Source organism: Carassius auratus, unplaced genomic scaffold (genome assembly GCF_003368295.1).
Source record: "Carassius auratus strain Wakin unplaced genomic scaffold, ASM336829v1 scaf_tig00032082, whole genome shotgun sequence".
Lineage (NCBI taxonomy): Eukaryota > Metazoa > Chordata > Actinopteri > Cypriniformes > Cyprinidae > Carassius > Carassius auratus.
The window spans coordinates 14,910-28,956 of record NW_020525972.1 but is presented as its reverse complement, the minus strand read 5'-3'; the positions used below and the strand labels follow the sequence as shown (position 1 = coordinate 28,956).

Genomic DNA, 14,047 nt, shown 5'->3' with positions numbered 1-14,047 from the left:
ATCATTTTCTTTAAATGCACTTTTTAATGAAGTAGATTTATTTTGCAACCTGCTGTGTTGTTTGGGTTAGAGCCAAACTGGGTTGAAAGCGTGATTAAGAAAGCAGCGTATGCGATGGAGCCTTCTGCAGAAGTCTGCTGTGAAGGAATTTTAAGTACTGAAATGCCTCACTATGTTGGTCATGACAACAGGAGTGTCACTTCCTACTGATATCTTGCACTGTTGAAAGATATTATTGTTTGGTTTATGTCTTTATATGTCCAAGAAGAATGCATGGTGTTTTAGGTCTCTAGTTTCTGTTGAAAGTTGAGGTAAACACACTTAAATGTATTAAAAGATGAGTGATTGCATGATGGATGTTTTTCCAAACCCTCCAGTGGCTCTTGAACTTAGTGTCTGCATTCGTCTCCGCAAAGCCAAAGCTGTGTATTTTTCTCATTTTTGGGAAACAATGGCTGTCTTGTGTCATGCAGCCCTCATGTGTTCGAAACAGTTATTCCAATCATCCGCTCATCTGTACTTGCTTATAACTCCCCTGCACACTGCAGCAGGAAATGAGGTATTCTGATTACTCAGGGGGCTCCAACAAGGGACATTTGTTTTCAAGCAAGAGGTGAGAAAGAGCATTTGCAACAGAGATATGTCTCTAATTCTCAGACCCTTATTTAATCAGGAAAGGGTTTTTGCAGTTAAGGTCTATAAACAAATCCTGCAAGGCCAAACAGACACTTTGAGTCTGTTAGGACTGTAGAGACTGGAGTTCAGAAACAAAAGCACCATTCTTTATGGTACCCCAGTACTAGAAATGGGACCAATAGTAGTTGACCTGGATCGTAATCAAAAATTAGTTAACTGAACACTTTAGCCAATTTCCCAGATAATCCGAGGGGCAGTATCTGTTCCGGTCAGTGGAGCAGAACCATGTGGCACCGAGTCAATTGAGAAATGTGCCACTTTTGAGAGCCCATGCTTTCCTGTCCAATAGTTCCCTTCGTCAACATAAAGACCCTTCTTACAAATGTTGCAGTCTTAAGGTATGGTCTAATCACCACCATGCACCATTTGTAATCCTATTTAACATACCAATGCTTTGTAAGAACAGCCCTTAAGAACACTGATTATAATTACGTTGCACAAAAAAACACATTTGATGTATTGAGGACCAATCAAGCCAAGTTATCCGGGGTCAGACGGTTTAAGAGAGCCGCAGTAGGATTTGGAGCTTACTGGCTGTCCTTGCTAAGCATAATTTGGCCGTCAGATTGGAGAAGTCTGATCACATTGCATTTGGGGGCCCCTTAAATGAAGGTAAAGTCTGGGAGACTGCTGTAAAAGCAGTGGGCTTGGGGTGAGAATATGATTATGTGGTTCTCGATGCCAACCCTTAGGAGTTTCGCCCAGTACAAAGCCAGCAGCATGCTCAGGGTAGATGTTTTTAGAAGTCTTGCTGGCTTGGCCATGGTTTCTCTTCATTTGCTCAACATGTCTCCAAGGCAATGTCAGCTCCACAAGACTCCGAAGATGTGCTCCAGTTCTTCCAAAATGCTTGATCTTTGCTTCCCCAGAGAGACTGAGTTTTTTGTCTTGGATTTATATACTTTTAACAGCTAGAAATGCATGCCAGTCAAAAGGAAAACAATCCTTCTTGGATCTTGAAGAGTTTGCTAAAAGCCAACAACGTTTTGTTGTGGAATTGTTATGTGCAGAAATAAATTTTTCAGTTTGGGAACAAAAAAAAATTGCCTGTGTATATGGAGCCAACTTAGTTTTAAGGGACCCCACAGAAAAACAGTGTGTTTTTCTCTTTTTATTGGGGTTTGTCATCTAACCAATGGAAATGAATATGCAGATCTGATAAGTGTATCCTTATGTTCATAATAGCATGACCAGAAATTCATCATCTTATCAAATGCACTCATTGTATTCCAACAAACAAGAAAAAGTATAATAGCCAACTGACTTCTGTTGTTTATTCCCTATACCACCAGTTGATTCAAAGTGTCTTGTGGACAATCTTATGCATGCAAGCAATAACATTACCACATGGGACTTGAAATCATATAGAGTAACCCCCCTCCTTTCTCGTTGCATTAAAAGTGTGTATAGTCTAGACGGCAGTGTGATTGGAGTTCATTAAGGTCAGGGGCTTGAAACAGGCCAAGTTGGACAGGGAAAGGTCATGGAGATCCAGAGGCTTTACACATGGGAACTTTATAATGTTAAAACAACCGTGCCATTAGCTCATTGGCTCTGGACTTAGAAGCAATCCTGGGGGCTGGGAGCAGATGCCTCTGAATTGACCTTTAACCTCTCTAGGAGTGGTAGCCGGTGAGACTGAATGGTGCTATCTTTGTTTAACCCTCTCTCCTTCGTCCTGTTAGGTTTTTATGACCTCACCGAGAACTGGCCAGAGGCCGTCAAAGAATCCTGATCTCAGCCTTGTCCAGACCTTACTGGAATTCAGTTTGTGAGGGGTTCTCAAATGTCGTAAAGTTGACCTGCTTTATCTGGAGATATTTGGCAAAGAATTACTTGCAAATATCTTTAGGCCTGAGGGCTGGTAGACCCTGTAAATTAAAAAGGATTTGACCTAGTGAAGTGAATCGGTCCATCTAGCAGAAGGAGTCACATGGTCTTTCCAGGTATTTGCCTTGTAGCAAAGAACCCGTTACCAATTTATATCTCTCTTTGAGGTGCTGGTTCGCATTCAAGATGTTGGGTTTTGTAAATGTTCTTCATTTAGTATTGGTAAACATACCGTACTGCAACTAATACATTTAGTAGTTTGCACATAGTTTGCGACATTGCGTGTTTGGAATGCATTTTCTGGAGCACATGTTCTTTTCATGTTTTTTTCCATGTCTCAAACCAATTAAAAACCAATTTTTAAATATTATTCAGCCATTTTTGATACCCCCTTCTTGAATCAGGCATGTGTTTGGCTAAAGACAAAAAAGAAGGAAAACTGGACACTTTGATCAGCAAATGTTTAACTGAAGATTAACACTGTTTAAGTGAACCCTGGCTAACAAGCAGATAACAGTATGAGTTCATTCAGCTTAGTCAAAATACATGCAATATCTGCATGTATTAGAAAACATAACATTCTGTGGATTCCCCACTTTTGGACATGTTTGCTGCATAAAAAAAAAAGAATGTGCGTCTGTCATTCTACGCTAGTTGGTATTTAATCACGTCACCACAAACATCATTGTTCGGTACAATTTATTCAGCATTTTAACTTATTCGGATGAAAAATTTCAGTTTCCAAACATTCGGTGCATCACCACCGAAAAATGTAGGATTTAAGAAAGAAGAGATCGGTTTGTGTCCAGGGATAACCTTCTTGGCATCATTGTGCATGAGTTTCAGACCTAATTATTCAGGCTCCAGTTGAGAAATAAGTCTCTACGGTTCCACATTGCTGATAATTCATCATCATCTGGCCTAATTTCCACTGCTGCTTTTGTTTTCTGTCGCCCACCTCCCAACCCCCCCAAACTTTTCACTTCCACTTGTTTTCTTTACCTCCCACTGATTCCTGCCCTTTCCCCAGCATTTTCCGTTTTCATGTTCCAACATCTAGCCCTCCATCGGCCTCTACTCTTTCTGGCCCTCCACATCTCTCTTGGTTTCTGCTGTTAGCGGTTGTGTCGTCTGGCAATGCGGTTTGAAATCCATCAAAAGATTTAAACTACAGCTGGTTGTCCCCAGGTGACTGACATTTGTAAACATCTTGACTTGTAGAGGAAAGGAATTTATGTGTGTGCGCAGAAAGACAGATGTACCTTGTGATTTTTTTTTAAAGGGCCATTTATGGCAGGCTTAACTTGGTGCTGATAGAAATAAAACTGTTTTCGCAGCAAGGGTCCAGGTTTGATGGAGATCCTAAGGGCTTGTTGGAAAGAAACTGCCAAAATGACACATTCTGAGGGCAATTTGCCTCCAAGCTGTCAGTTACTAGTTGGTCATCTTGGATTAAGTCACTAATCAGCGAGCCCCAAAACATGATGCTGTGTTTGTTCACACTTAAGCAGAAACATACAGAACTTTGGGTTTGGTCCTGTCATTAATCACATGTACTATGACTAAACAGACACTTTTCCTTGAAATCAACTTTCTGTGAGAAAGTTGCCAAAAAACAGCTCATGGATGAGCGCATTTGGGAACTTAAGAGTAGCTTTAGTAAATATTTCTGTCAGGAAGTTTGGTTACGGTCTTACTCAAAACAAACTCTTTTCATGTCATTTCCCTGGAAAGTCCTTTGGGGCCGTTTTATGTATTGAGCCATATTTATTGCCAAGGGTCATGAGGTCTTTGAGACTGTAGATATTTCATTATGTTGTATGTTTCTGAGAAACGTTCAGGAATAATATTTGGTTTCTGTAATTTAATGGAGTGGTTTCCGTTGTTTCAGGCCCAACGTATGTGGTTCCCGCTTCCACTCCTATTGTTGTCCAGGGTGGAAAACGCTTCCCGGTGGGAACCAGTGTATAGTTCGTGAGTATCTGCAATATTTGTTTTTAACTTTGCATGCTGAAGATGCCACTTACCCACACTACACTTAACCACAAAGTTAGCATTTAGCCTTAGGCTAACTGTGGTCAAGGTTCTTAAACAAGGTTACATCAGGGGGGAAATCAGCAACTCAACAGTTCATGAATTGCTTTTTCTGGGGTTTGACCACAAGACCTTTAACCACAACATAAACCCACAAGATAAAGGTTTGAACATAAGACCCAAGCTATATTTGGATCCTGATACTAGCATGCTGCACAGTAGGACTGGATAAAAAATATGTATTTCTCAATTTTAATTAATTCTCAAAAAGCTAATGGTTCCTAAATCCCAAGAATATTATTGTTGCCTGTTTTCATTTAACGAATGCATAATTGTAGCACACTTCGCACCCAATAAATCGCAATAAGCATTGTGCTTTGTTACGTTTGATATGAAACAAAGTCTCAGATCTCAAATTCTGTCCATTTTACTACAATATTCAAAAAAATAAATACCGTTTTGCAATTGTTTAATGTAAAGTGAAAAATCGCTGTAGTGTCTAAAAGAAGTGGCAGCGCAAAGCACATGATCATCTCCTCTTCTTTAATAGCAGTTTCAGCACAAAATAAACTTGAATAAATATCTGCAGTTATGATAAAAGAAAGAGTAAAACTTACCGAATTCTGTATCCTGTCTCATTTAATCACTCAGTCAGTGTTTTAACCATGGAAAGATGTCAGTGTAACAGCATGTAAACAATGTCATGTAATGTTTTTTATCTTGTGTACTGTCCACCTCTTTATATGCTAACAGATATAAAATGCCTTTGCTCATCACTTATCATGAATATTTGTCTCTCAAGCGATCTGTAGGAACTCGTGTGGGGATGGCTTTTGCTCGAGGCCCAACATGTGTACCTGCTCCAGTGGTCATCTTGCCCCCAGCTGTGGTGCGGCCGCAGGTGAGTTTAGTCATTTCGGTCTCATTTTGTGTCAACAAAACGCTCTGGGCCATATGAAAAACTTTCAGAATTTTGGCCATTTTGGTACTTTCATTCATGGGCCTATTTTAGAAAAAGAGGAAATGGATATGAAATGACTTCTTGCAATGTTTGGAGCATGTGTGCTAACCGCTAGGGCACAGCTTTGACTGTAGATGTGTTTTTTAAAATAATTCTCTCTACCCTGCTTGCTTACTTTGTGGTTGAATGGCTTGTCATAATTTCAAACTTTTCCTTGACATTTCCAGCAATTTATTATGTTGAGAGGTGAAATTGAGCAGAGATATGGCCGGCTGGAAATGCTGGAAATGTGAAAATGCTCTGACATTGTATAGTGTTTCATCCTTCGAATCATTAGCTAGGAGTGTTTTCTGTTGAGATATGTTAAATTTGAGACCACACGTCCACCGGTGAAACCTTGCACTGAGCGTTTTTTATGACTTGCTTAGAAAAGCGTGATTGATTTTGTTTAGATGGCGCTGGGAAAAGTAATGACCGTCGGTGATTCCTGGACGAGGTGTTTAGCATTAGCGCAGGTTTCTCTTACTGCACTTGCTCCCTGCCAATGGCGTCCAGACGTTTCTCAGCGAATGCCCGGAATATGTGGTCATAGACAAATAAACCCAAATGCACCAAACCATAGGGTTTGGTCTCGTAAGCTGTAAAACCAGAGTCAATTTATTCAGCAATGAGAAATTGACCATCTAATTTAGCTGCCAGTCCTCTGACTGTTTGAAAGCAAATGCTAAACATACGCTTGTACTCCGTTTTGGCAGCCTTATGGGATTTGCGAGATCGGTGATGCTGTCATTACGCCTACTCGACCGCGTGCCGTCTGCAGTGGTTGGAGGCGGCCACATTTATGAGTCAGTTATGAATCTGCAATTACTCCATAAATAACAAGCCACCACACAGATGTTAGCCGTAGCAATTAGCGTCCAAATACTGCAGCTGTGCTCAAGATACTTTAATGCTAGCCTCTTCATCCTTAATGTCTGTCTACCACACATCTGAATTTTTCTGATTTTTCTGAATCTGAATCAGCAGTGTCATTTTAGTATAATTAATTTATTATTAAAGTTTTTTTGTTATTTTGTTGTGTTTTAGTAATTTTTTTCGTTTTTTGTTAACCTATTGCACTTGTTAACACTAGTTAACTACAGTACTTAATAAAAATACAAATTTTAGTTCAACTTTAATTTATTAATACATTATTAAAGTAAAAAGGTGTAACTTAATATGTTAAATGGAACTGAGCTGATATGAACTAACAATGAATAGTTGCATTTTTATTAATGTTACCAATGATTTCAAAATTTAAAAAAGAAAAATGTCGTTAGTTAATGCGACATATGTAACTAATAAGAACTTATTGCAATGCATTACCAAAATTAATTTTCTTAGTACTTCAGCTAAATGAAAATGAGAAATGTTGCATTGGAAGCTAAATTTAATAAAGTTTTGTTTTAGATATTTTAGTATTTCAACTAAGAAAAGAAATTAGAAATGTTGCTATGCAACTAACTGAAATAAAATGTGTTAAATTTGTGTTGTAGTTATTTTAGTATTTAAAGCAAATGAAAATCTTTAAAAAGTTGCCTTAGAAAATAACTTAAAGTTTAAGATTTTTTTGTTATCTTTGTACTATTATTTGTAATTTGTAATGTTTCTCATTTTGACTGAAATAAAACGTTTACATTTTGTTTGAGTTATTTTAGTTCTTAAACTATGACAACTACCTGAAATAAAATGCGAAATTTGTGTTTTGGTTATTTTAGTACTTAAACTAAGGAAAATTTTTAAATGTTGCCTAGGCAAATAACTACTTCTTAATGTAACTACTTCTTCCACTGATAAACTACTACTACATATACTGTAGAAACATAATTTTCTATAAAGCTTTGCAACGATTTGTATCGTGAAAAGTGCTATACAAATAAACTGAATTAATAACCTGTCTGGCCGACAGCTCTTAAATCGGATCTCTGGATATATAATAGAACGCAGAACAAGAATTAGCGCCCCCTGCTACTCTTTGAGAAGCTATTCATTTTCATCTTGTCTTTCACCCCATGATGTCTCGTTGGTGAATCTGACATTGACAGGCCACGGATCTCCACGCCACGAGAAAGAAACGACCATAAAGGACCTATGTTTCTCAACCTCGCTCATGTTTCCTGCCGTCAACGTAGCCTGTAAAAAAGTGACAGATGTGACAGCTGTAGACAGAGGTGCATTGTGGGGCGGCAGGCCTCAGGGAGCCCCGTTTCGTGCGTATGCGTCTCAGCACGTGCAGCTCACTTAGCATGGGTCAGCGAGCGAACCACCTGTAGGGGGCCGTCAGCAGGTCTAGCCAATGAAGTCATTTCCTGCGCTTTAGGAAAACACAGCCCATGCTAAAACATTTACAGGCCTCACTGTTGAAAGCATGCTATCATCGAAAAAAGAAAAAAAAAATCGCTCACGTTTGATCTCTATCCAACAACATTTTTCATGCGAAATCAGACAAAAACAAGCAAAAAAAAAACTTTTCATCCTTTACCCTTTGATTTCGTTTATTCTTTTAAAGTTTCTTTAAAAGGATTAGATCATGGCAGGCAAAGATAAATGAGGAATAAATGAGGGAGAAGTAGTAGCTTGAATTATATTTGGGCTGAAGCGTAATGGCACGATGCCTTTGTTTAGACAGAACGAAAGAGTTTGGAGAGAGCAACGTTTTGATGCAACCAATGGGGAACATCAATCTTCCTAAAAAACTCGGTGCGAAAGTCTCATCAGAGATGATTCGTTGTGTGCTTATGTCATCTAAATACAATTTTAAATCTTCATGGTTCCATATGCAAACTCTATTGAACTTTATTGATTCGTTCTGTGCCAACAGAATTTCCATTTTGTGAAAATCGCTGGAAAATAAATCTACTCATCCAAAAAAATGTCTGGTAGAAAATCAGGATGAAAATAGCCTATGAAAATAGGCTATTTGGCCAAGTTTCCAGGAATTGGCGGTCGCCGATATTGGATAGACAATATATATGTAAAAGAATTAAGGTTCTTTCTCAATATATACTCTAAGTATGATTAAGTTAAATAAATAGTGGGAGGAAGATGCAGTAAACACTAATGTGACATAAATACGAAGAAAGTTCAAAATATGTTCTCTGAACAATTATCTTAATAAATAAGCTGTAGGATATAGCAAGAGGGGGGGGGGGGGCTTTTCTGTATTTTCCATATTTCCACATTTATCCAGGGATCTTCATTTCTTAATTAAAAGTGTAACAATCTAATACAAGAACTATAAACTGGTAAAAATGTAGTGTAAAAATGTTTCACACACTACTTTTCATTAATATGTAAAAAATGCCACATGGAAACTTCCGTGAAACTTTTTTATCAGTTTTGAATCGATTTCATTATATTTAGATATTTAACAGATTAACAGTTTTTTTTTTTTTCACTTTAAATGTTCGTGTTTAATTCAGTGTGTCACTTGCTATTTCTTTGTAATTCTTTGTGATAATTACATCACCGTGGCAACAATATTCATAGTGTACAATGCCAAGTCTTTTAAAAAGCAGTTTAAACTGATTGCTGGAAATTAATCTAAGATTTTATCCAATGATTTAGCTTTTTTAGCTTTTGGGGGGGAGGGGGTTTATTCCCAAATAACAGGGATACATTTAGCTGCATGCATGGTTTATTGTTATACTGAGCACTCTAGATGAATTGTAATCACCTCTCTTGTCTCTGTACAGTCCAGTCCTGCAGCATCAGATGCATGAATGGAGGGGTCTGTAATGAAGATGCCTGCTCGTGTCAGAAGGGCTACACAGGAAATCACTGTGGACAGCGTAAGTGAATCTTTCATTTCATAATGGCCAGACATCACCGCATAGCTGTCCAGACACAGACAACAATAGATGATTTCACTAGAGTTTGGCTTACAGACACAAATTATCTCTGATTGCATTCAGACCCCACTATATATTTATATAAGTTTTATTTATCTCTTATGTCATTTATTTATTGTTTTTTATTTAAGACCTTTTAATGAGAATTAAGAACTTTCCAAACATTCCAAAGAAAAGCAACCACATAGCAACTCAAGAACTCTATATGTATATTTTTCTAATTGTAGGATAAAATGCACTAAAACTGATTGTTTGATTTCACCAACTTTGCTTTCCGTAGCTGTGTGCGAGAGCGGATGTCAAAATGGCGGACGTTGTATTGGACCCAACAGATGTGCTTGTGTCTACGGTTTTACTGGGCCGCAGTGCGAGAGAGGTAAGCCATCGCTATGCTTCCAAAGTTCATATTTTCCCAAGTCTTAATTGTGTTGACGTCTGTGAAGATGTGTGGTTTGTTTACCGTCTCAGGCCTGCTTCAAGAATGTGGTAACACTGTGTCAATGTGACCCAGAATTGCCCCGAGGGTAATTTACAGTACTTGCGTTTTGAGGCAGTGTGCTTCAAAGTCCTCTTCACTGTAGCCGGTGTGAAATTAATGCTACAGTTTACATTGTGGCCAAGTCTCTCAGAGCAGGAACAATGAGGTAATCTGGGAGAGAGAGAGAGAGAAAAAAAAAAGGACGAAAGCCTCCCTCACATGTGCACGAGACGTGCTATCAGAGGTGATATCCTTGACTGGAGTTATGAGAGAATGACAGACCGAGAGGACCGTAAAGGCAGTTCCCATCAGTCCGTGTGAAATGTGGTAGAGAAGCGCCCCAGGCACACTAGACCGAATACCTTAGCCCTTTTTTGGTACCCCACCCTCTTGCGTCTGGTTCTCTGTTTGACCCCACCCCTTCACGAAGCCCCTTGTGCAATTGTAGGCCGGTTCCCTTTGAAAACCCAACACAGGGAGGTGGAAAAGTTTGGGAGACATCTGGCAGTAGATAAAGTAGGGTGGAAATGACAAGGGAATGTTTCTGTGGAGACTTCTCTGACAAGAAAAGGTGGTGGAGGGGGGTGTTCTCCAAGAAATGGAGACCCCAGCTGTGTATACACAGCCAGGCCTGAACTAGTACAAACAATCCCTTCACACGGAGAGCGCCGTCCATGGGACACCTTCCTCCTTTGTGGGCCACCCGACCAGATCGCTTCAGTCCAGACTCACCCTCAAGGTCCTTGTTTGTTGGTTGTAAAAACATCAATCTAAACAATCAGTCATTTCACAGAGCAGAGACTGAGTCTTTATTTAGCCTGTCTCAGGCACGCCTGTTTATCATCAAGCGACTGGATTTCACACAGTTGATGAATTTCCAAAAGATGATGCAGGCCTGATGTCAGTCTCTCTATTTGGTTTTTCCCAAAAAATTCAGCACCGTCTTCCAAGAAAGAGGTAGTAACAAAGAAATTGGATCCTGAAAAGACTGAAGCACGATAGTTGGCTTGCGTTTTTATAAAGTCAGTTTTCTGCAGAAGAGTTCAGCGAAACATAACGCAAGCTCAGCTTTGAGTTGGCACGGTTTCTAGAGGGAGTTAAGCAAGTTAACGGTAAGAATGGTGTTAGTCCCATCTAATTTGTTTTCCGTTTAGTCACGTGTGCTCTGCATTATCACTTACCACGACCCACACCGAAGAAAGCTATGTGTAATATTCATTCGCAGTCAATGGTTGACTTTGCTCGGGGTCATGGGTCACCAGTCCATCTTAGTTTGATCAATTACCACTGTTATGGCAGAGATGGCTTTTTTTTATGTGGTGCATTGAATTCTAGAGAAAAAGTGTTTTCCGAGCAATGAAATGTGACTAATCCTCCTGTAACCACAAGAGAAAGAATAAAAAGGGCCGAGTGTCACTAGACTGACTCATTTGGGAGTCATAAAACTGTTGTAACCTTGGCTTGTTGGATGTGTATAGCAGAGATAAGATGCGAAGAGATTGGCTGTTTTTATTTAGCTGTAGTGTAAATCACAGAGCAGTAAAACAGTTTGTTGGTCTGTCCGAAAAACTTCAAAGTCTTCCTCCGGGAAGCTTGACCGTCTAATGTTTCCCTACCCCTTCCCCCCGCCTTTTTTTTTCTTCAGGCCTACGTGAATGAACTTCTGCTTCTCCCCAAGTGAAAACACATTTCTTATCTTGGTGTGTACTCTGATTAAACCGAAATAGGTCACAACAAAGCGAATGACTATTCTCAGTCATTCACTCTTAAGCAGGTTTTTGGCTGCGCTTGAGGTTTCCACCTGCAGTTGGTCCCCGCGGCTTAACGTTCCAGACTAGATTAACTTCCCTCTGGCTGATTTTTCATTTCTTAGAAGGTCTTTCATGACAGTCTACTCTCTTTCGGTCCATTAGCACTGAGGATGATAAAAACAGGCCAAGCCTTTGGAGTGTGAAGAAAACTGGAATTCCTCCTGCCAAATTACGCTGCTGCTCAAGCTTTGGACAAGTGTGAATGCCACATATCAGCGACCTTCTGAGGCATCGTTTTCCCCCTTCTTGCCTCATGATTCATGATAATGTTCACTGCTGAATAGTTGGCAGATGTAACTGGCAGAGAAACACTGTGGTGACTAAACGGAAAGTAGAGGTGAGTAAGCGTTTGGGAGGATGGGTGTAGGTGAATGGTTTTGATCTGACAAACCACTCAAACTCTAATCAAGTCAAAATTGATTCCGAATGTTGTCTGTATCACAGACACATACTCTCTTCTACGGATTATGATTCTCCTTGCTTCTGCGCATTGCCACTAAATTTGCCAGCGTGACATTGAGGTTAACCGATCTCCCTTTTGCGAGATTAAAGTCCTCAAAGGAGTCCAGTCTTTAGCATGGACCTACCATGTTACACTGCCTTTATTCTTCTGGCCGTGTGCGCATACAAATGGTTCAGTGCAGAAATTGGCAGATTTGAACAACGTGGCGGCTTCCGAATTATGTTGGCAGGAGCCTTTAGACTCAGTGGCTCCAGTTTCATTGCAGATCAAAAGGTTGTTAGACAGACCTGAGCAGCTTCAAGGATAGTCTTATTGCAGAAATTTCTCAGTACTTTCTACATTGCTATTCTTCACTGCAAGGCAACTTGTGACATCCATGTAGTCCTTTGTGTAGGTATTGTAAATGTCGGAAAAAGTTGACCAGGAGTCTGCAAACTTGATCGTGTACGGCTGGTGTCCTGCAGAGTTTAGCTCCAAATTGCCTCAACACACCTGTCTTGAAGTTCTAGTATGCCTAGAACCCTGATGTGCTGCTTCAGGTGTGTTTAAATAGGGTTGGCGCTTAACTATGCAACACACTAGCTCACCTGGACCGATATTGGATACTCCTGTAGTCCACCCTTTGACAAGTCACTACTAATTCACCAACTAATGGCACTAGGCAGTGGTGCAAGCTACCTCTAGGATTGGCTATCATTTGAATTTGATCAATTCTGTTTCTGATTCTGCTTATCGACTCTGATATAAAATATGTTTGATATTTAAAGAATGATATCAAGTATATTTATTCTGTCTCTTTTTGTAAAACTTTTAAGTTGTAGCTGAATAGCATGAACAAAAATCAGCAGGCTACATAAAAACTGGACTCGTTTAAGAGCCGTTTGTATGCAAAATAGAGCTGCATGATTCTGGATAAATTGATTATTTTTTTCTTTAAATGTAGATTATGGTTTTCTCAGGATTCTGGAGAAAAAACATTAGACAACTAAACGAATTCACATGTCATTTATGAATGAATGATTCAATGACTAAGTCAAGATTTACTTCTTTCATTACTGGATGAATCAGCATTTTTGAACGAATCTCTTAAATGATTCAAAGACAAATACATTTTAAAAGATCATTTTCACCGCCTACTGAAACAGAAGAATCATTGTAATCTAGGAATAGAATCACATTATTTGTTTCATGTTTGTGATCTTTAACGATCTGTTAAATTAAAGTGCTTTGTCATGGGGTGGTGGTGACATCTCTCTTGGAATATTTAACTTACCTACATTTATTTACTTAGCATTTTTGGCATCTGATTACAAGTGTAGCCAAACTTTGGAGTGCTTCGATTAATGAGCAAAGTCCTGGCAGATCGCCAGTTTGGGTCCTCACAGATGAAAGAAAAATGCTCACACAGGAATCAATAGGTAGAATACAAATTTACATTTTACAAGTATCCAATTTTCTGACCACATGTATCCGATTCTGGAATTGGAATCGATGTTCGATTTCCAACCGTAGCTACCTCAAAGTAGAGGTCGCAAGGTTGTTTTTGCTAATAGATACTCTATTTTTTGCACTGGATTTGTTTGCTCCCATCAGGGGAAATGACCAAATCCACAAATCAAGAAGATTTTGACTTTAAAGATATGACCCAGAAGGTTTTACCCATATGAATATCATCACTCACTGTAAGAGTCAAAGCAGCAATATAGAGAGGCTGATGAATTGGAATACTGGATATGCACGGACACATCTGGGCCTTAGCTTGTCCCAACATAGTCCCAACCAGGCACAATTAATCAATCCCAGATGTGCATAGGATGCTCGCAGTGGGTCCCCTCAACTTGGAGAGGACCTGCATTCCTGGACTCAAATCGTCCAGGAAGAATG

General features: G+C 39.4%; 1 protein-coding gene across 1 annotated transcript in view; it reads left to right on the top strand.

Annotated features, from left to right (window-relative positions):
- Window positions 1-14,047, top strand: part of LOC113080807 (fibrillin-2-like) — a 31,393-nt gene that overhangs the window by 4,199 nt on the left and 13,147 nt on the right. The window contains exons 3-6 of the mRNA XM_026252856.1: window positions 4,418-4,500; window positions 5,363-5,461; window positions 9,256-9,351; window positions 9,692-9,787. Of these exons, the coding sequence (XP_026108641.1) occupies window positions 4,418-4,500; window positions 5,363-5,461; window positions 9,256-9,351; window positions 9,692-9,787 (374 nt within the window). The remainder of the gene's footprint in view (window positions 1-4,417; window positions 4,501-5,362; window positions 5,462-9,255; window positions 9,352-9,691; window positions 9,788-14,047) is intronic.